Source organism: Nerophis ophidion, linkage group LG16 (genome assembly GCF_033978795.1).
Source record: "Nerophis ophidion isolate RoL-2023_Sa linkage group LG16, RoL_Noph_v1.0, whole genome shotgun sequence".
In the NCBI taxonomy this organism is placed as follows: Eukaryota; Metazoa; Chordata; class Actinopteri; order Syngnathiformes; family Syngnathidae; genus Nerophis; species Nerophis ophidion.
The window spans coordinates 31,017,835-31,040,018 of record NC_084626.1 but is presented as its reverse complement, the minus strand read 5'-3'; the positions used below and the strand labels follow the sequence as shown (position 1 = coordinate 31,040,018).

General features: G+C 40.8%; 1 protein-coding gene across 2 annotated transcripts; it reads left to right on the top strand.

The window, feature by feature from the left end:
- The first annotated feature begins 4,309 nt into the window (after positions 1–4,309).
- On the top strand, positions 4,310–21,757 carry rae1 (ribonucleic acid export 1). 2 transcript variants are annotated; one of them, XM_061874916.1, is made up of 13 exons: positions 4,310–4,471; positions 4,841–4,959; positions 5,053–5,157; positions 12,004–12,096; positions 12,176–12,262; positions 12,332–12,418; positions 12,501–12,572; positions 12,648–12,755; positions 12,894–13,000; positions 13,089–13,164; positions 15,376–15,570; positions 18,093–18,178; positions 21,399–21,757. In XM_061874916.1, coding segments are annotated over exons 2-13 (1,107 nt in total). In that variant the 5' UTR covers positions 4,310–4,471; positions 4,841–4,869; the 3' UTR covers positions 21,400–21,757. The 2 variants fall into 2 exon arrangements, with proteins under 2 accessions (XP_061730900.1, XP_061730899.1); XM_061874915.1 differs by lacking the exon at positions 21,399–21,757 and having other exon boundaries at positions 18,093–18,182.
- Positions 21,758–22,184: the final 427 nt, after the last annotated feature.

The following is a 22,184-nucleotide window of genomic DNA, read 5'->3' as shown; positions in this document are numbered from 1 at the left end:
AGTGGGACATAGGAGAAAAAGAAAAGAAATGGCAGATCAACTGGTCTAAAAAGGGAATCTATTTAAAGGCTAGAGTATACAAATGAGTTTTAAGGTGAGACTTAAATGCTTCTACTGAGGTGGCATCTCGAACTGTTACCGGGAGGGCATTCCAGAGTACTGGAGCCCGAAATGAAAACACTCTATAGCCCGCAGACTTTTTTTGGGCTTTAGGAATCACTTAAAAGCGGGAGTTCTTTGAACGCAGATTTCTTGCCGGGACATATGGTACAATACAATCGGCAAGATAGGATGGAGCTAGACCGTGTAGTATTTTATACGTAAGTAGTAAAACCTTAAAGTCACATCTTAAGTACACAGGAAGCCACTGCAGGTGAGCCAGTACAGGCGTAATGTGATCAAACTTTCTTGTTCTTGTCAAAAGCCTAGCAGCCGCATTTTGTACCAAATGATGTTTAAAAAATGATGTTGGGTTTCACTATGTAAAGCTCTTTGAGTCACTAGAGAAACGCGCTATATAAATATAATTCTCTTCACTTTGTTACTCATTGACTAATAAGTACATCATATCAAAAGATAATGTACGTAATATCTCTAAAATTTGCTCCATTTTGTCCACTAAAGACGCTGAGATCATTATCCATGCGTTTGTTACGTCTCGTCTCGATTACTGTAACGTATTATTTTCGGGTCTCCCCATGTCTAGCATTAAAAGATTACAGTTGGTACAAAATGCGGCTGCTAGACTTTTGACAAGAACAAGAAAGTTTGATCACATTACGCCTGTACTGGCTCACCTGCACTGGCTTCCTGTGCACTTAAGATGTGACTTTAAGGTTTTACTACTTACGTATAAAATACTACACGGTCTAGCTCCAGTCTATGTTGCCGACTGTATTGTACCATATGTCCCGGCAAGAAATCTGCGTTCGAAGGACTCCGGCTTATTAGTGTTTCCCAGAGCCCAAAACAAGTCTGCGGGCTATAGAGCGTTTTCCGTTCGAGCTCCAGTACTCTGGAATGCCCTCCCGGTAACAGTTCGAGATGCCACCTCAGTAGAAGCATTTAAATCTCACCTTAAAACTCATTTGTATACTCCAGCCTTTAAATAGACCTCCTTTTTAGACCAGTTGATCTGCCGTTTCTTTTCTTGTTCTCCTCTGTCCCACTCTCCCTTTTGGAGGGGGTCTGGTCCGGTGGCCATGGATGAAGTACTGGCTGTCCAGAGTCGGGACCCAGGATGGACCCCTCATCCAAAGTCGGGACCCAGGATGGACCGCTCGTCCAAAGTCGGGACCCAAGATGGACCACTCACCTGTGTATAGGCTGGGGACATCTTTGCACTGCTGATCCGCCTCCGCTTGGGATGGTTTCCTGCTGGCCCCACTATGGACGGGACTCTCGCTACTGTGTTGGATCCACTTTGGACTGGACTCTCATGGTTATGTTAGATCCACTATGGATTCAACTTTCACAGTATCATGTTAGACCCGCTCGACATCCATTGCTTTCGGTCTCCTAAAGGGGTGGGGGGTTGGCCAAATATGCGGTCCTCTCCAAGGTTTCTCATAGTCATCTTTGTCACCGACGTCCCACTGGGATGAGTTTTCCTTGCCCTTATGTGGGCTCTACCAAGGATGTCGTTGTGGTTTGTGCAGCCCTTTGAGACACTGGTGATTTAGGGCTATATAAATAAACATTGATTGATTGATTGATTGATTGATTGATGATACTTGGTTTTTATTCTAATTAGGTCCAATAAGCGCAAAAAGAAAAAAAAAAAGAATGTAAACAAACAGCTTGGGCCTCAAAAGGTTTTTAAAGGCCTATTGAAATGAGATTTTCTTATTTAAACGGGGATAGCAGGTCCATTTTATGTGTCATACATGATCATTTCGCGATATTGCCACATTTTTGCTGAAAGGATTTTGTAGAGAACATCGACGATAAAGTTCGCAACGTTTGGTCGTTAATAAAAAAGCCTTGCCTGTACCGGAAGTAGCAGACGATGTGCGCGTGACGTCACTGGTTGTAGGGCTCCTCACATCCTCACATTGTTTATAATGTGAGCCACCAGCAGTAAGAGCAAATCGGACCGAAAAAGCGACATTTCCCATTAATTTGAGCGAGGATGAAAGATTCGTGGATGAGGATATTCATAGTGAGGGACTAGAAGAAAAAAAACAAAAAAAACAGGCGAGGGCAAGTGAGAGCAATTCAGATGTTTTCAGACACATTTACTAGGATAATTCTGGAAAATCCCTTATCTGCTGTTGTGTTGTTAGTGTTTTAGTGAGATTAAATAGTACCTGAAGTCGGAGGAGTGTGTCCATGGGTGTGTTGACGCCAGAGTCTCTGAGGGAAGTCACGCAGCTGCATGGACGGCGCAAGCTCCGCTGATCTCCAGTAAGAGGCGACTTTATACCACAATTTTCTCACCGAAAACTGCCGGTAGACATGTAGTCGGGATCCATGTTCGCTTGACCGCTCTGATCCATAGTAAAACTTCACCTCCGGGAATTTTAAACAAGGAAGGCTGTGTTTGTGTGGCTAAAGGCTAAAGCTTCCCGCCTCCATCTTTCTACTTTGACTTCTCCATTATTAATTGAACAAATTGGAAAAGATTCAGCAACACAGATGTCCAGAATACTGTGTAATTATGAGATTAAAGCAGACTACTAATAGCCAGGATTGGGTTGGAAAATAATGTCCGCTACAACCTGAGACGTCAAACGCACGCGTCATCATACGCATCATCATACCACGACGTTTTCAACACGACACGTCACGGGAAATTTAAAATAGCAATTTAGTAAACTAAAAAGGCCGTATTGGCATGTGTTGCAATGTTAATATTTCATTTCACGGGTAGTAGTGGGTTTCAGTAGGTATTTAAAGGCCTACTGAAACCCACTACTACCGACCACGCAGTCTGATAGTTTATATATCAATGATGAAATATTAACATTGCAACACATGCCAAAACGGTCTTTTTAGTTTACTAAATTACAATTTGAAATTTCCCGGGACTTTTTTGCTTGAAAACGTCGCGTAATGATGATGTGTACGCGTGACATCACGGGCTGTTCTGAATATGAGCGCTGCGTACACACACAGCTAAAAGTCGTCATCTGTGTTGCTGAATCTTTTGCAATTTGTTCAATTAATATTGGAGAAGTCAAAGTAGAAAGATGGAGGTGGGAAGCTTTAGCCTTTAGCCACACAAACACACGGTGATTCCTTGTTTAAAATTCACGGAGGTGAAACTTTAATATGGATCACAGCGGACATGGATCCCGACTACATGTCAACCAGCAGGTTTCGGTGAAAAAATTGTTGTTAAAAAGTCTCCTCTTATCGGATATCAGCTGAGCTTGTGCCGTCCATACAGCTGCCGTCGACTTCCCTGAGACACTGCGCGTCAACACCCGGCCGTGGACGTACACTTCCGACTATCAGGTACTGTTAAACTCACTAAAACACTAGCAACACAATTGAAAGATAAGGGATTTCCCAGAATTATCCTAGTAAATGTGTCTAAAAACATCTGAATCCGTCGCTATGCAATCGCATTTTTTTTTTTTCACTTGATTTTTTTTTTCTAGTCCGTCGCTATCAATATACTCAAACACGACTCTTTTATCCTCGCTCAAATTAATGGGGAAATTGTCGTTTTCTTGGTCTTGATAGCTGTTTTTGTTGGAGGCTCCCATTAAAATCAATGTGAATATATGAGGAGCCTTCAACTTGTGACGTCATCGTCTGCGACTTCCAGTAGAAGCAGGGCTTTTCTCCAGTTGCGAACTTTATCGTGGATGTTCTCTACTAAATTCAAAATCTGCAAAAATATGGCAATATCGCCAAATGATCAAGTATGACACATAGAATGGACCTGCTGTCCCCGTTTAAATAAGAAAATCTCATTTCAGTAGTCACAATACGAAGGTCCTGCAGTCCTGGGTTCAAATCCAGGCTCGGGATCTTTCTGTGTGGAGTTTGCATGTTGTCCCCGTGACTGCGTGGGTTCACTCCGGGTACTCCGGCTTCCTCCCACCTCCAAAGACATGCACCTGGGGATAGGTTGATTGGCAACACAAAAATTGGCCCCAGTGTGTGAATGTGAGTGTGAATGTTGTCTGTCTATCTGTGTTGGGCCTGCGATGAGGTGGCGACTTGTCCAGGGTGTACCCCGCCTTCCGCCCGATTGTAGCTGTGATAGGCGAATAAGCGGTAGTAAATGGATGGAATCATTTCAGTAGGCCTTTAATACTGTCAGCTTCAGATTCCGTAACCACCATTTTGTCCTACACCGCCCCCAAGTGTCTGATCCGCGAAGCGCACCCACCAGTGGTCTCTACGTCACCAAAGTGCGACGCCCGGCAAAAACAGCGCCACATTTTTCCTAGCGCCGAATAATTTCCGACATATTCAGATCAATACATCCGTCAAGTCGGACACTAACAAACACAGGGTATGTATATTACTCGAAAAACATGTATTGCGTACCGATAAATGTTGTATTTGGATAGAATCGCCTGCGGGAAACTAACCGGTTGTGTGGAAGGCTCCCAACACGAAGCTAGCTAGTTAGCCAGCGCTGTATTTGTGACATTCATCGCGATAGAAGGCGTCATAAACTCACATTTCGTTATGCGCACGCATAAAACCCACGCATGTCGTGTAATTTGTCACATGAGAGCATTGAAGTCGTCGTTGTTGTTAAGATTAGTTGAAATGCACTTTACGAAAGAAGATGTGTCCATGCAACATGGATGAGCGGGGGCCGAGTGAAACTGAAAGTAAAAGTCTGTGGCAATGTTTACCGTCTATCTCTTACCAGGCACAGATTGGGCATTACGGTAATGCACCATGAGTATATTTGGCACAAACTCTGGGTTTGGAACAACGGGTACTAGTGTTTTTGGAAGCACGACGGCTGACACACATAATCCCATGAAGGTAAACACCATCAACTGTTTTTGTTCATGTAATTATTGTTGTTATCTGACAATATGAAACTCAGTGATTTTTTTTTTTTTAAATGTCTGTTAGGATGTTGAAGTGACTTCCCCACCAGATGACAGCATTAGCTGCCTGGCTTTCAGTCCACCAACCATGCCAGGAAACTTTCTGATTGGAGGATCCTGGGCCAACGATGTAAGTATATTTAGGCACAAACGACACCTACTCAGTGGCCGCCCTGAGATCGGTAGGTTGGAAGTTCAAACCCCGGCCGAGTCATACCAAAGATAATAAAAAAAATTGCCTCCCTGCTTGGCACTCAGCATCACGGGTTGGAATTGGGGGTTAAATCACCATAAATGATTCCCGGGCGCGGCACCGCTGCTGCCCACTGTCCCCCTCACCTCCCAGGGGGTGATCAAGGGGGTGGGTCAAAAATGCAGAGGACAAATTTTACCACACCTAGTGTGTGTGTGACAATCATTGGTACTTGAACTTAAAAGTGTTATATTTAAGTTAGTTTAAGTTAAAGGCCTACTGAAATGAGATGTTCTTATTCAAACGGGGATAGCAGGTCCATTCTATGTGTCATACTTGATCATTTCGGGATATTGCCATATTTTTGCTGAAAGGATTTAGTAGAGAACATCGACGATAAAGTTCGCAACTTTTGGTCGCTAATAGAAAAGCCCTGCCTTTACCGGGAGTTGCAGACGATAACGTCACCCGTTGAGGGCTCCTCACATCCTCACATTGTTTTTAATGGGATCCTCCAACAAAAAGAGCTATTTGGACCGAGAAAACGACAATTTCCCCATTAATTTGAGTGAGGATGAAAGATTTGTGTTTGAGGATATTGATAGCGATGGACTGGAAAAAAAAATCAAATAAATAAAAATCAAGTTAAAAAAAAACGCGATTGCATTGGGTCAGATTCAGATGTTTTTAGACACATTTACTAGGGTAATTCTGGGAAATCCCTTATCTTTCTATTGTGTTGCTAGTGTTTTAGTGAGTTTAATAGTACCTGATAGTCGGAAGGGTGTGTCCACGGGTGTCTTGAGGCCAGTGTCTGATGGAAGTCAACGGCAGCTGTATGGACGGCACAAGCTCAGCTGGTCTCTGGTAAGTGGCGACTTATTACCACAATTTTCTCACCGAAAACTGCTGGTTGACATGTTCGCTTGACCGCTCTGATCCATAGTAAAGCTTCACCTCCGGGAAATTTAAACAAGGAATCACTGTGTGTTTGTGTGGCTAAAGGCTAAAGCTTCCCAACTCCATCTTTCTACTTTGACTTCTCCATTATTAATTGAACAAATTGCAAAGGATTCAGCAACACAGATGTCCAAAATACTGTGTATATATGCCGTTAAAGCAGACGACTTTTAGCTGTGTGTGCGCAGCGCTAATATTTCCTTACAGTCCATGACGTCCCGCGCACACGTCATCATTCCGCGACGTTTTCAACAGGGAACTCCCGGGAAATTTAAAATTGCATTTTAGTAAACTAAAAAAGCCGTATTGGGATGTGTTGTAATGTTAATATTTCATCATTAAATATAATCAGACTGCGTGGTCGGTAGTAGTGGGTTTCAGTAGGCCTTTAAAGTACCAATAATTGTCACACACACACTAGGTGTGGTGAAATTTGTTTTTTCGTGTTTTCTCCTCTTTTTAACCTTTCAATTAAGTGTTTTTTTCATCATTTATTCTCGACAAAAAATCTTCCGTAAAAGGAAAAAAATGTACGACGGAATGACAGACAGAAATACCCCTTTTTTTATATATATATAGATTTATTTATTAAAGGTAAATTGAGCAAATTGGCTATTTTTAGCAACTTATTTAAGTGTGTATCAAACTGGTAGCCCTTTGCATTAATCAGTACCCAAGAAGTAGCTCTTGGTTTCAAAAAGGTTGGTGACCCCTGGTCTAACCACTAGGCCACTCAGTAGGTTTGAGGTGTGAGGCAGGTTTTGACCACCCGCACTATTGTTGTCTCAGTCATCCCTCGCCACATCCATCCATTTTCTTCCGCTAGTCCCTTTCGGGGTCGCGGGGGGTGCTGGAGCTTATCTCAGCTGTAATCGGGTGGTAGGCAGGGTACACCTTGGACAAGTCGCCACCTCATTACAGGGTCAACACAGATAGACAGCATTCACACTCACATTCACACATTAGGGATAATTTCGTGTTGCCAATCAAACTATCCCTAGGTGCAAGTCTTTGGCAACCCTCCCAATTTTCCCGGGAGACTCCCGAATTTCAGTCCCCCTCCCGAAAATCTCCCGAGGCAACAAATCTCCCGAATTTCTCCCGATTTCCACCCGGACAACAATACTGGTGGCGTGCCTTAAAGGCACTGCCCTTAGCGTCCTCTCTCACCTGAAAAAGAGACTATAATATATGTCTCCATTATCCATAGGTTTATATATAACCCATAAAGTAGGCAGGCATGTAGCTGTTTCTCAGCGTGTGTTTATTCTAGCCGGCACGTTAATACACTGACACACAACATCCGGATTCCCATCGTACATTGCTTCAAAACCACGGCAAGTAGTAATGTCCAAAAACATAACAGAGACAAAGCAGAAGAACGAAGAAGAGTCATGGCGACGAGTAAGAAGAAGAAGTACACTTGCGGGTTCCAAAATGATTGGAAAAAATAATTTCAGTTCATTCAGGACAGCGCGAAGGGGAAAGGGTATGCTGCCTTCAAATTTTGTAGATCAGACTTCTCCATTGAACACGGTGGCCGAACGGATACACTCATTCATGAACGGACTATTTACTCCCCCCTCTATCCCCCCTCCCCCCATCTCCTGAATTTGATGTCTCAATGTTGCCAAGTATGCCGGCGCTATTGTTGTCGCAGTCTAAACCTCGCCAAATCCATCCATTTCCTACCACTTGTCCCTTTCGGGGTTGCGGGGGGTGCTGAAGCCTATCTCAGCTGCATTCGGGCGGTAGGCAGGGTACATCCTGGACAAGTCGCCACCTCATCAAAGGGCCGACACAGATAGACAGACAACATTCACACTCACATTCACACACTAGGGCCAATTTAGTGTTGCCAATCAACCTATCCCCAGGTGCATGTCTTTGGAAGTGGGAGGAAGCCGGAGTACCCGGAGGTGATTGATTTGAATTGAAGTGAAGTGAATTGAATTATATTTATATAGCGCTTTTCTCTAGTGACTCAAAGCGCTTTACATAGTGAACCCCAATACCTAAGTTCCATTTAAACCAGTGTGGGTGGCAGTGGGAGCAGGTGGGTAAAGTGTCTTGCCCAAGGACACAACGGCAGTGACTAGGATGGCGGAAGCGGGAATCCAACCTGCAACCCTCAAATTGCTAGCACGGCCGCTCTACCAACCTGCACAGTACAACAACACATTTTTTTTTACATCTTGGCAGAGACATTTGTGCAAGGCTTGAAAGGGGGTTGGATGAAGCAGATGCTTATAATATCCCAACCCCTCTCACTCATTCCACATTTAACATAAACAATATAATACAAGAAAAATACCATACAAACAAAAACAAGAACAACTCCTTTACACTAACAATACATTACTACCACTGTTAGTATGAGACAAGACGAGACAAAACACACACGCACAGGCCCAAACACCCCCTAACCGCACACCCCTCTCCCATCGCTCTGTGCTGAGGGCATCAGTCTCTTTCCTCCTCGTACTTCTTCAGTACTTCTTTTTTAAACAGGGTTTCAAATTGAATCATGTTAGAACACGTTTTTAACATGTCCCCTAAGTTCTTCCACGGAGTGACTCCACGCACTGAAATGCACCTTAATACCCACACAGTCACGGGGAGAACATGCAAACTCCACACAGAAAGATACCGAAAGATACCAGGATCTGACCCAGGACCTTCGTATCGTGAAATAACGCTTCAAATTTTGCAGATTTCTAAAAACAAAAGCATTTAAGCATATTCTAGATGTCCATCCATCCATCCATCCATTTTCTACCGCTTATTCCCTTTCGGGGTCGCGGGGGGCGCTGGCGCCTATTTCAGCTGCATTCGGGCGGAAGGCGGCGTACACCCTGGACAAGTCGCCACCTCATCGCAGGGCCAACACAGATAGACAGACAACATTCACACTCACATTCACACACAAGGGCCAATTTAGTGTTGCCAATCAACCTATCCCCAGGTGCATGTCTTTGGAGGTGGGAGGAAGTCGGAGTACCCGGAGGGAACCCACGCAGTTACGGGGAGAACATGCAAACCCCACACAGAAAGATCCTGAGCCCGGGATTGAACCTAAGACCTTTGTATTGTGACGTAACGCTTCAAATTTTGCAGATTTCTAAAAACAAAAGAATTTAAGCATATTCTAGATATTGTGATGAGTGTTCAATTAAAGGGCACCTATTGTGCAAAGCCAACTTTTTTTTATCCATTGCTACTTTTTTTTGTGAATCTGGGATCTGCATAAGTCCTGAAAATTTGAAATTAAACCATGGAGGCATTTGCGGAGATATTTATAAAACAATGTTGCCTTCCTTCCTACTTCTCCTAAACAAGCTAATTGGAATCTGCACAACCTGTGACATTTTTTCCCCCGGTGCAGTCAGCGGATAGATCAATACATGGTAAAGTTTTAAGTGGACAGCACGGTGGACCAGGGGTTGGTGCATGAGCCTCACAATATGGAGGCCCTGGGTTTGGGCTCTTTATTTGTGGAGTTTGCGTGTTCTCCTCATGACTGTGTGGGTTCCCTCCGGTCTATGTGTTGGACCTAACGTGGTAACTTGTCCAGGGTGTACACCGCCTTCTGCCCAAATGCAGCTGGTATAGGCTCTGGCCAACCCCTGCAACCCTGAGAGAGACAAGCGTTAGAAAATGGATGGATGAATTTTGGTTAACATTTACTGTAATTTATTCGTAAAATGTTGAGGAATTTAGTCGACTAAAACTAAATCAATTTAGATTTATTATCATTTTAATTTCCCCTCGGGGATTAATAAAGTATGTCTGATTCTGATTCTGATTACCAAATTACATATTCTTCAACAGACCATGACTAAAACTGAATTAAAAAACATTGTCAAAATTAACACTGTTGATAATACAGCAAGCTCGTGTCTAATCACAATATGAAGCTGCTTGTAATTTGCTTGACATTTACTGTAATTTATTCGTAAAATGTTGAGCAATTTAGTCGACTAAAATGAAATCAATTTAGATGACTACAATACATATTCAACAGACTATGACTAAAACTCAATTAAAAAACACAGTCTAAATTAACACTGTTGATAATACAGCAAGCTAGCGTCTAATCACAATAAGAAGCTGCTTCTAAATCAGTAATTCTCCTCTTTGGTGGCAAATAAACTGCATTTCTAACAAGTAACTATCGGTAGGGAAATAGAGGACAACAAGTAGCTAAACAAGCTACACTACACTAAAAGCAAATCAAACCACTTACAGCTCTCTTGAATGTAAAAAAAAGGGCAAACGGATCGGTACCAATATTGTCAGTAACAATACAAAGTATAGTTTTTTGTCAGTAATAATACAAAGAATAGTATCAGTTAATCAATCAATCAATCAATCAATGTTTACTTATATAGCCCTAAATCACTAGTGTCTCAAAGGGCTGCACAAACCACTACGACATCCTCGGTAGGCCCACATAAGGGCAAGGAAAACTCACACCCAGTGGGACATCTGTGACAATATTGACCCAGTGGGACGTCGGTGACAATGATGACTATGAGAACCTTGGAGAGGAGGAAAGCAATGGATGTCGAGCGGGTCTAACATGATACTGTGAAAGTTCTATCCATAATGGATCCAACACAGTCGCGAGAGTCCAGTCCAAAGCGGATCCAACACAGCAGCGAGAGTCCCGTTCACAGTGGAGCCAGCGAGAGTCCCGTTCACAGCGGAGCCAGCAGGAAACCATCCCAAGCGGCGGCGGATCAGCAGCGCAGAGATGTCCCCAGTCGGTCAATACTACTTGTGATCATATTTTTATTATCACAAAACTGTTTTGGGTTTTTTTGTTTTGTGTTTGTTATTGTTTACAGACAGCAACATAAGAGCCATTAGTACTTTTTAGCTTTTCTTTAAATATGTTGCACTGTTGACTTGATTATATATTTTGTATGTGCAAAAAACATTTTAATAATTAATTGATATTGTTGTGTTTTTTCGTATAACTGTTATTCTGATCTAAAACTGAATCATTCAATGATCTTGAAAAAAATATCAGCATTAGTATTGTCAATACTGGCCCTATAACTACTTGGTATTGGTTTAATATCCAGATTTGCAGTGCCGCTTAAAGTGAATATAAAGTAGTCAAACAACTGAAGAATAAGTGTTTATTACATTTTAACATAAGTGTTTATTGATTCGCATTACAGCAGAAAGTAAAAAACATCCATCCATCCATTCATTTTTTACCGCTTGTCCGTTTCTGGGTCGCGGGGGGGCTGAAGCCTATTTCAGCTGCATTCGGGCGGAAGGGTGTACACCCTGGACAAGTCGCCACCTCATCGCAGGGCCAACACAGATAGACAGACAACATTCACACTCTGCGGTCAAATTAGTGTTGCCAATCAACCTATCCCCAGGTGAATGATTTTGGAGGTGGGAGGAAGCTAGAGTACCCGGAGGGAACCCACGCAGTCACGGGGAGAACACACAAACCCACACAGAAAGATCCAGAGCCCGGGATTGAACTCAGGACCTTCGTATTGTGAGGCACATGCACTAACCCCTGCCAGTAATGAACATTTACCAATAAATTAACAAGTAGATTAATAATAGTTTTGGGGAAATAATACAACTGGAAATGACCAAATATGTTACCGCATGCATCAGCGGCTAAATTCGGAGCCTTTTTACCAGTAACTTGTTTTGAAATGGTTCTATTGTCATTTATATGCCAATTCATCAGTATTGAACAAGGCTGCAAAATATATCCCAATATGCGTTTCAGTTAGAACTGTAACGTGATATAACCATACGAAAATGTACTTTTGTTATCTGCATCAGGTGCGGTGCTGGGAAGTACAGGATAATGGGCAAACTGTGCCCAAAGCCCAACAGATGCACACAGGCCCAGTGTTAGACGCATGCTGGAGTGATGTAAGCCTCATCATACCATATGCCGAGTACATGTACTGTACAATACTTTCATGGGTAACAATATGGTCCCCTTTTCCAGGATGGGAGTAAAGTTTTTACAGCTTCATGTGACAAGACAGCCAAGATGTGGGACCTTAACAGCAATCAAGCGATGCAGATTGCACAGGTAGTTTAGGAACATTTGGACTTGATATGTAGGCAGTTTTGACAAAATATTTTTTATTTTGCTTCACAGCACGATGGCCCAATCAAATCAATCCACTGGATAAAAGCCCCTAACTACAGCTGTATCATGACTAGCAGCTGGGACAAAACACTGAAGGTACTTGTGTCAGCATGCAGTACATTTTAGACATAATGGAGATGGCGGCGTATGTGACATCATTTTGCTTTTTTCATTCCAGTTCTGGGACACTCGCTCTCCCAATCCTATGATGTCTCTGCAGATGCCAGAGAGATGTTATTGTGCAGATGTTGTACGTAGGGTTTTGCAATATATTTGTAACTCTCCCACCTTGTCATATTAATACCGTCGTTATTTAATTTTGCAGGTGTACCCCATGGCGGTGGTGGCCACAGCTGAGCGAGGCCTGATTGTGTACCAGTTGGAGAATCAGCCCTCTGAATTCAACAGAATTGAATCGCCCCTCAAACATCAGGTGAATACTTGGAATTTTTTTTTTTTTTGTCATATTAGTATCCCACTGTTGAAAATATTTTGATGTGCAGTATTTCTTCAATTACAAAATGTAGTGTTATGAACACATAATTCTCTTTCAATCTGATGTGGATTGTAGCACCGCTGTGTAGCCATATTCAAAGATAAGCAGAACAAGCCAACTGGATTTGCACTGGGAAGCATCGAAGGCCGTGTTGCCATCCATTATATAAACCCCCCAAACCCGTAAGCATCAAAATAAAAACAATATCATTAATGATAAATGGAAGCATTCTTAATGCTGACGTACTGTTTATCTTTTATTTTCTTTCAGGACCAAGGATAACTTCACTTTCAAGTGCCACAGGTCTAACGGGACCAACACAACCACCCCACAGGACATCTATGCAGTAAGATTTCAACTTTTTTGTGTATTTTCTTGTGTGTTTTATATCATAGAGTGCTGTTTCTTAACCATTGTTCAGAGCCGTCGATTGAGTACGGCCAACTCAGTTTAAAAGTTTGCCCCAATCATGGCGCCCTGTAGTCACATGAGGGGATTTTGACCAATCATTTAGGAGATTGGCTGGCCATACTCTTTCTGATTGGTCAAAAGCCCCTCACTTGACTACAGGGCGCCATGTTTGTGACCAAATTTTAAACCAGATTGTCCTTACTGTCTCTATACACAACTCTGCAATAGTTGGGCCGCGAGCGCTCCCTAGAGGGCCAAAAAAAATATCTGTTTGTCAGCCGTGGTCTCTTTGGGCTGCCGCAGTACTCAGTTGTAATACACTTTTCCACCACTTGTGGCAATAATCACTATAAAACAAACAGAAGAAGTCTGGAGCTAAAGTCATACGCAGGGGTCTCAAACATGTGGCCCGCCTGGCCGTTATTTTGCGGCCCGCACCCTGATATGACAATTTAAAGGTAGTGCGGCCTGCGAGTTTAATATGAACGCATGAATGCCGCTTGGCAGCGCCATACATGCCAACGTTCCCAATTTTCCTGGGAGACCCCAGAATTTCAGGGCATACATTTTCTAGAATTCCTGTCGATTTTCTCCCAACCAACAACATTCAGGGGGGGCCATGATGGCATTGTCTTTAGCGCCACCTACACCCTGTACAAACAGCGTGCAAGCCGAGTTATATGTTGGATCTGGCTATTGAGGATGCACGTGGAGTATTGCAAGACATATTTGATCAACAGCTACACAGGTCACACTGAGGGTGGCCGTATAAACTTTAACACTGTTACAAATATGCACCACACTGTGAACCCACACCAAACAAGAATGACGAACACATTTTGGGAGAACAGCCGCACCGTAACACAACATAAACATAACAGAACAAATACCCAGAATCCCATGCAGCACTAACTCTTCCGGGCTACAATATACACCCCCGCTACCAGCTTTCAACAAATTTTTTAGTTATTTTTATATCTTTTTTTCCAAATAGTTTAAGAAAGCCCACTACAAATTAGCAATATTTTGCACTGTTATATAATTTAATAAATCAGAAACTGATGACATAGTGCTGTATTTTACTTCTTTATCTCTTTTTTTCCAACGAAAAATGCTTTGTTCTGATTAGGGGGTACTTGAATTAAAAATATGTTCATAGGGGGTACATCACTGAAAAAAGGTTGAGAACCACTGTTGTAGAGGACGTTAAAGGCAGTGCAGTCACGGTACGCCCTTAATAAAGTCGGGCGGGTGAAAATTGGGACAAATTCGGGAGAATAGTTGCACCAATAGATTGTCGGGAGGTGCACTGAAATTCGGGAGTCTCCCGGAAAAATCGTGAGGGTTGGCAAGTATGTTGCTAGGGCGGGAAAGCCATTCATAGAAGGTGAATTCATTAAAAAGTGCATGTTAGATTTTTTAAAGAAATCTTCTCTTGCGGCCCAGCCTCACCCAGTTTCTGCATCCAATGGCCCCCAGGTAAATTGACTTTGAGACCCCTGGTCATACAGAAGTTTAGTAAGCGCAAAAATTATGACTTAAGTGGCAAAGCTGTATTGTCATCTGCACTTAAGTTTAATTATGAAACATATGTATATTAATATACCCTATTTCCTTGAATAACCTCCGGGCATGTAATATGCGCCTGCCTTGAATTACTGCCGGGTAAAATTGTCTCCCCAAATTAATAGGTGCATGCTTACTTTTACCGCCGGGTCAAATTCGTGACGTCACGAGCGACACTTCCCCTGCCGTCATTTTCAAAATGGCGGAGGAGTTTATTATGCTTTGTCTGTGTGTAAACCAGGGGTCTTGTTCCACAGCCATAAAGATCACATTAATGGTTGTGATATAAACAACTTTAACACTCTTAATAATATGCACCACACTCTGTGTACCCACACCAAACACATTTCTGGAGAACATTGGCTCTGTAACACATTATAAACGCAACATAACACTTACCCAGAATGCAATGTATCCACAACTCCTGGCTACACCATACACTCGCTGGCACCAAATAATGAATACCTCTAACATTCTATAAGCAAGGCTCCATGGATGGGAATGTTGACTTGATGGTCTTTCAACTACCCCGAAAATTAAAACAATGTATTGTTTAGGTTTTGTTATTTTCTTTTGCCAGGTCAACGCCATCTCCTTTCATCCTGTTCACGGAACTTTGGCAACTGTAGGCTCAGATGGACGCTTCAGCTTTTGGGACAAAGATGCCCGCACCAAGTTGAAGACATCAGAGCAGCTTGATCAGCCCATTACAGCCTGCTGCTTCAACCACAATGGCAACATCTTTGCATATGCTTCTAGCTACGACTGGTCTAAGGTAAGATGTCTTAAACCGACTAAAAGGAAAATTCCAGGAAAACTGCTCATTTGGGGGGAATTTTGCCCATCATCTATAATCCCTATGCAAGGCATGAGTGTCTTTCTCTTTTTTGTGTTCTAAATTGTTAAAAAAAAAAAAACTAGTATGAAGTGGCTGACAATGCAGATAATTGGGATTATTCTTTTCAACCTATATGTTAATATTAACCATGTTATAGCAACCTTATTAATGTAAGAACTAACAACAAATAACTACTTTTCTGGTGCCAAGACACATCACCTTGCTCACACTGCTCGTCTAACCACTGGAGAGTAGCCAGCTACTAGCCAGCTTGAGCTGCTAATAACGTTTGCGACCTGTCATGAAATGAAGAAGATGAACCTTGAGCTGCTTCTGTTGCTGCTGTGTAGTTTTTGAGATAGTAAAACATAATGCTATTTTTACTTGTAGTAGCACAAAGCTGAGATGTTGGTAAACTTTTAAAATCCACACGCTATCATCTAGATACTACTGTATATGGCTCTAAACAAATGGGACTCATCATAAGATCCAATATTGGTGCATTTTTTATCTGAAGAGTGAGGATTATTCTGAATTTAACAGCTTGAGGAGAGCAAAAGCGCATCCCAGTGACAGCAGACTGAAAGTAACTGATTTTTGTTATTCTTTGAAACGTTTAGCTATAGTGCTACATGATAAAGCGCCAAAACTATCACAAAGTCTTGTGGTAGTGGTAGCAAACACAGAAAGTAGTTTCTTCGATGTTGTATTTGACGGACGTGGCGTCAGTTTCTAGCGCCCTGGAAATAAGTTACGGTAAAATGACAAAGACTGCAAATATTACATGTTATCATGATTGTGCCTGTTACTGCATAACATACATACTTAATGTGTATACAAAAAAATTGGGGGGCTTTTTTGATGTTGTAAAGTTCTTTATAGGCAAAATAGATATTATCCCCTATGAGTGTAACAAAAAAATAAGTGCGATTTTTATTTGTAATAATTCTTAATCGATTAAAAAAAATCTAAAACATTTTTTTTCTATCTGTCCTGAGCAGCCGTTATATTGTTGATGTAGATGCCCCCATATTTGCTGTACATATTTACTTTAGAAAAGAGAAGTGTTGGATACTTCTGTTGCCTTATTTGTATTTCCATCCATCCATTGTCTACTGCTTGTCTATTTGACTTCATTAAAATGTTTGGGAAGCAAAAAGTTATCAGATATGTTTATCTCTTTTTTGAATTAATTTGAATCCTTGAACAGGCATCCAATGCTATTAAAAGTTACAGATTTTGAAGAGAAGAATCGTTTTGAATGTATAATTGATTGTGAATATAATCGTTACTCCAAAGAATCGAATCGTGTCGTGCACAAAGAATCACGCAGTAATATCCCCATTAACTGCAATGTTAGGCAGCTCATATTATAGTTTCTTTTGTTTGTTTTTACTGTTTAGACCGCACAGACATGGGAAAGACATATGTTTTTGTGTATATGTATGGATATATATATATATATATATATATATATATATATATATATATATATGTATCTATGTGTGTGTGTGTGTGTGTGTGTGTGTGTGTGTGTGTGTGTGTGTGTGTGTATACACATATATACTGTATATATTAGGAGTGTGGGGAAAAAATCGATTCGAATACGTTGTGCGATTCAAAATCGATTCTCTTTTTTTTTTTTTTATCGATTTTTTAATTTAAAAAAAAATTTTTTTTTTTTTTTTATCAGTCCCACAAACAACTACACAGCAATACCATAACAATGCAATCCAATTCCAAAACCAAACCTGACCAAGCAACACCCAGAACTGCTATAAACAGAGCAATTGAGAGGAGACACAAACACGACCCAGAACAAACCAAAAGTAGTGAAACAAAAATGAATATTATCAACAACAGTATCAATATTAGTTATAATTTCAGCATAGCAGTGATTAAAAATCCCTCATTGACATTATCATTAGACATTTATAAAAATAAAAAAAAGAACAATAGTGTCACAGTGGCTTACACTTGCATTGTATCTCATAAACTTGAAAACACTGTGTCCAATGTTTTCACAAAGATAAAATAAGTCATATTTTTGGTTCTTTTTAAAGTTAAAACCAATTTACATTATTGCAATCAGTTGATAAAATATTGTCTTTTACAATTATAAAAGCTTTTTAAAAAAAAATCTACTACTCTGCTTGCATGTCAGTAGACTTGGGTAGATCCTGCTTAAATCCTATGTATTGAATGAATACAGAATCGTTTTGAATCGTAAAAATATCATTTTTGAATCGAGAATCTAATCGAATCGAAAAAAATCGCTATATTATCGATTCGTGACCCCAAGAATCGATATTGAATCAAATCGTGGGACACCCAAAGATTCACAGCCCTAGTATATATACATACATACTGTATATACACACGTGTGTGTGTGTGTGTGTTCAATGCAGATTTCCTCTAACACGGCTATTTACTAATGTCATAAATGGGCACTTTCTCAGGGCCACGAGTACTACAACCCCCAGAAGAAGAACTACATCTTTTTGAGGAATGCTGCAGAGGAGCTGAAGCCTCGGAACAAGAAATGGTGAGAGACAGAAAAATGATTGTCCATTAGCCGGGAGACCAAGTTCACCAAATCGGATCCGCAGCTCCACGACGCACCTGTGGCTTACATTGGGCCTTTGCAGCACGTAGTAGCCACTAGCGTGCATGGATATGGAAAGACACAAGTCACAGCTTGTACAAGTAGAGGTTTCTAGCGAACCTGTTTAGTGGGATATGGTGCTTTACTGAAGTGAGCTAAGTCACTTGAATGGCTTGTGTGGTTTCTGATGCTGCAGTCATAAAGCCTGCAGTTTTTTTTGAAACTGTCTTTTCAGTGAGCCCTAGCCTAGTGTGTTAAATGTTCAACAGCTATTTATTCAAGCAAATGACTAGGATGTTCAATATATGACATCAGTGGAACATGGGCAAGCACTTATGTAGGGCTGCACGATTTGGAGAAAAAAACTAATCGCGATTTTTCACTACAAAAGTGCAAAAGCGATTTAATTTGTGATTTTTGTATTTTATACATAGAAATGCATAAAACTGTGAAAATAATGATTAAAGGAAGACATGTTACTTTTAGACTATAATCAATGTATTCTTGTCTCAAGGTGCCACACATTAGAACAGTCTGCAATAATTTACTTTAAAACATGTTTGGCTTCATGCAGACATAGCTTTTGTCGGTTATGGGTTGAAAATGATTTGCAAATCATTGTATTCCATTTATATTTACATCTAACACAATTTCCCAACTCATATGGAAACAGGGTTTGTATAATGTAGTAACAGACACGTTCATAACAATATGCAAAAGGTTCAATATTTACCGTATTTTGGTCATTTTAATCTATGCCAAAACTGACTTCTTTTGTGCATTGATTTTAATTTCCATAGTAGCGTACGCCCGTCTTCCAGTGTGTTCCTACTTCCGGATACAAAACACTGGTGTGTGCTAATCATGGCAGACTTGGTTACAAACAACAAAGACTACTATTTTTGGACAAAAAGAGGATTCACAACCTTATCTTTTTGAAGCTGAATAAACAGAGGATTGACTGCTACTTCTCGAAACTGCAAAATGTGGAATTTGGAGATAAGCTATTGCGACATAAATGTTGTGCTTACCCCAAAAAAACTATAAAAGAATCCTTGACCAGCTGGACCCAGAAGACAACAGTCCATCGAGTAAATCACACTTTATATTGATCATGATACACGCGGCACGTCATGTGCATCATGACTGACAACATATGTTGTCGAGCTAGCTGTCTACAAACAACATGAAATGTGGGCTAATACTTTACACTGTAATATGATTGGTCATGTTTTGCAGTCAGTACAGATTGGTGTCTTATCACATTGTGTTGTGTATCACAAATTCTATAAGGCATTTCGCGCTTATGTAGAAGCTTATCTCTTTCCGTAGTTGGCTTTTACGGCTTTTGATTGATTGATTGATACTTTTATTAGTAGATTGCACAGTTCAGTACATATTCCGTACAATTGACCACTAAATGGTAACACCCGAATAAGATTTTCAACTTGCTTAAGTCGGTGTCCACGTTAATCAATTCATGGTACAATTACATACTATCAGCATAATACAGTCATCACACAAGTTAATCATCATAGTATATACATTGAATTATTTACAATCCAGGGGGTGGGATGAGGAGCTTTGGTTGATATCAGTACTTTAGTTATCAACAATTGCATCAACAAAGAAAAGGACATTGAAACAGTGTAGGTCTTACTTAGTAGGATATGTACAGCCAGCAGAGAACATAGTGAGTTCAGATAGCATAAGAGCAAGTAAATACATTAGAAGTGCATTTGATTATTTACATTAGGGTATTTATAATCCGGGGAGATGTGATGTGAATGGAGGAGGGTATTAGTAAAGTGTTGAAGTTGCCTGGAGGTGTTGTTTTAGAGCGGTTTTGAAGGAATATAGAGATGCACTTACTTTTACACCTGTTGGGAGTGCATTCCACATTGATGTGGCATAGAAAGAGAATGAGTTAAGACCTTTGTTAGATCGAAATCTGGGTTTAACTTGGCTTTTGGAGCTCCCCCTGGTGTTGTGGTTATGGCGGTTAAGGAAGTAGTTTGACATGTACTTCGGAATCAGGGAGGTGTAGCGGATTTTATAGACTAGGCTCAGTGCAAGTTGTTTTACTCTGTCCTCCACCCTGAGCCAGCCCACTTTGGAGAAGTGGGTTGGAGTGACGTGTGATCTGGGGTGGAGGTCTAAAAGTAACCGGACGATCTTATTCTGGGATGTTTGGAGTCTAGATTTGAGGGTTTTGGAGGTGCTGGGGTACCAGGAGGTGCAAGCGTAATCGAAAAAGGGTTGAAGGAGAGTTCCCGCTAGAATCTTCAAGGTGCTTTTGTTGACCAGAGAGGAGATTCTGTAGAGGAATCTCGTTCGGCTAATATCGGAGCACGCCAATGTGTTACCACGCTAGAAAGAGAGTTCCTACGTGTTCGCTCTTACACTAACAGTGTCGCTACAGTTTGGTTACTATACAGGTTATGGAATGTAAATGAAGTATTGGTGACGGTTTTTGAATGCATTTTGAAAGTGATTTAGCGGTAGAATAGATTGCTCCAATTAGCTACATTGCTAGCTACCGAGAACGAGACGATTTTTACATGTTAGAATGCAAAAAAAAACCGTTTGTCTTTTTGTCTCTCATGATTGTGAACAGAAATTCAAAAAATAAAAGTGCATTTCCCCATTAACCGCTATGTGGTCAGTGATCCTATCAATCCATACGTCAGTACAAAAATTAGTGAAGTGACTGATGTGTTTGCTGGCAAAGTTCACTCCAAAATACAGCCTGAGATAAAACTGTCACCAAGTTTGGTGCAAATCAATGACATGCATTCAAGTAAAACGTTTCTGAGGACATTCTGACAATAAAATTGCATTTTCGTACAAATATTAGAGTCTTTTCTTTAGCAAATTTGTAACTATGGAAGCGAGTAATTACCTGTGAATATATCCCAATTTTAAAATGTGATTACCGTGATCTTACATTTTTATTTAAAACAAACATTTGAAAGCTTTAATACAAAACAGTCAAATAATAAATCCACTGTTATTTGCAGCTTTGAATTGTAAAGAGTAATATTGTATTGTCTTTGCTGTGCAAATTGAGACCTCTATTCTCAAATAAACAGCTTACCCAAACTGTTATCTTTGACTGATTGCTTTTCCTCTCCTTTTTTTTTTTTTTTTCCTATTTTAGATTTATCGTGCCAAGGCAGGTCTAGTGTGACGACCAGCTGCTTTAGTGTATGTAAACTCTTAAGAGAGACTCCTGCCCTTCGACGAACGCCTGGACCAGCTGCTGCGAGGCCGCTTCCTGCGCATGGACCAATCAGAAAGAAGCTTACCCAACCTGGCACTGATGACAGCTGCTTGATAACTGGTTGTATACGTTATCATTCACATGGACAGTTTATAATTCATTTAGATCTGGGTGGTTTTGTTAAATGTCTTTTTTTTTTTTTTTTTACACATCTCCAAAGACTTTAATTTGATGTCAATCTGTTGTTTAGCTCAATGAATCAAATTTGAATGTAAAATAAAAAATTAATGGACGACTACATGTTTGAATATGTTCTATTGTTAACAAAGCCAATATTAGCTTCTTAAGCGGCCTCATATTACAAACATTGTCTCGTAATCGGATCATTTATTTTTGTTCCTGGTGCTTGTTTTAGTTCACCAGCAGATGGAGCATTTTGTCTATTTAGCTGTCAACTGAAAAGTGTCAGCTGAAGTTAAAGACCCAACAGAAATGAGATCAAAGATATGTGATACATGTTAGAAGTCCTTTCTACCTCGAGATACACCGCTGGAAAAGGGGGGTGGGGATTGCCAAGAGGATATGAAGAAGGTCACGGTGGCAGGCAACAAAGGCCATGTGTGAAAAGTGAACCAGTTCATTGAGAAGAGGGTGTGAATTAAATGCCATTTTATTGAGGTTATTAGAGTAGCACCTCACTGTTAGCCTGACCCTTGGTACTTT

What these genes read in the sequence shown, in the direction of transcription:
- rae1 (XM_061874915.1), top strand. Translation starts at nt 4,870, where the DNA reads ATGAGTATATTTGGCACAAACTCTGGGTTTGGAACAACGGGTACTAGT. An exon ending in ACACACATAATCCCATGAAG is followed by an intron (nt 4,960 to 5,052) that starts GTAAACACCATC and finishes AATGTCTGTTAG; the next exon opens with GATGTTGAAGTGACTTCCCC. An exon ending in CTAGCTACGACTGGTCTAAG is followed by an intron (nt 15,571 to 18,092) that starts GTAAGATGTCTT and finishes GCACTTTCTCAG; the next exon opens with GGCCACGAGTACTACAACCC.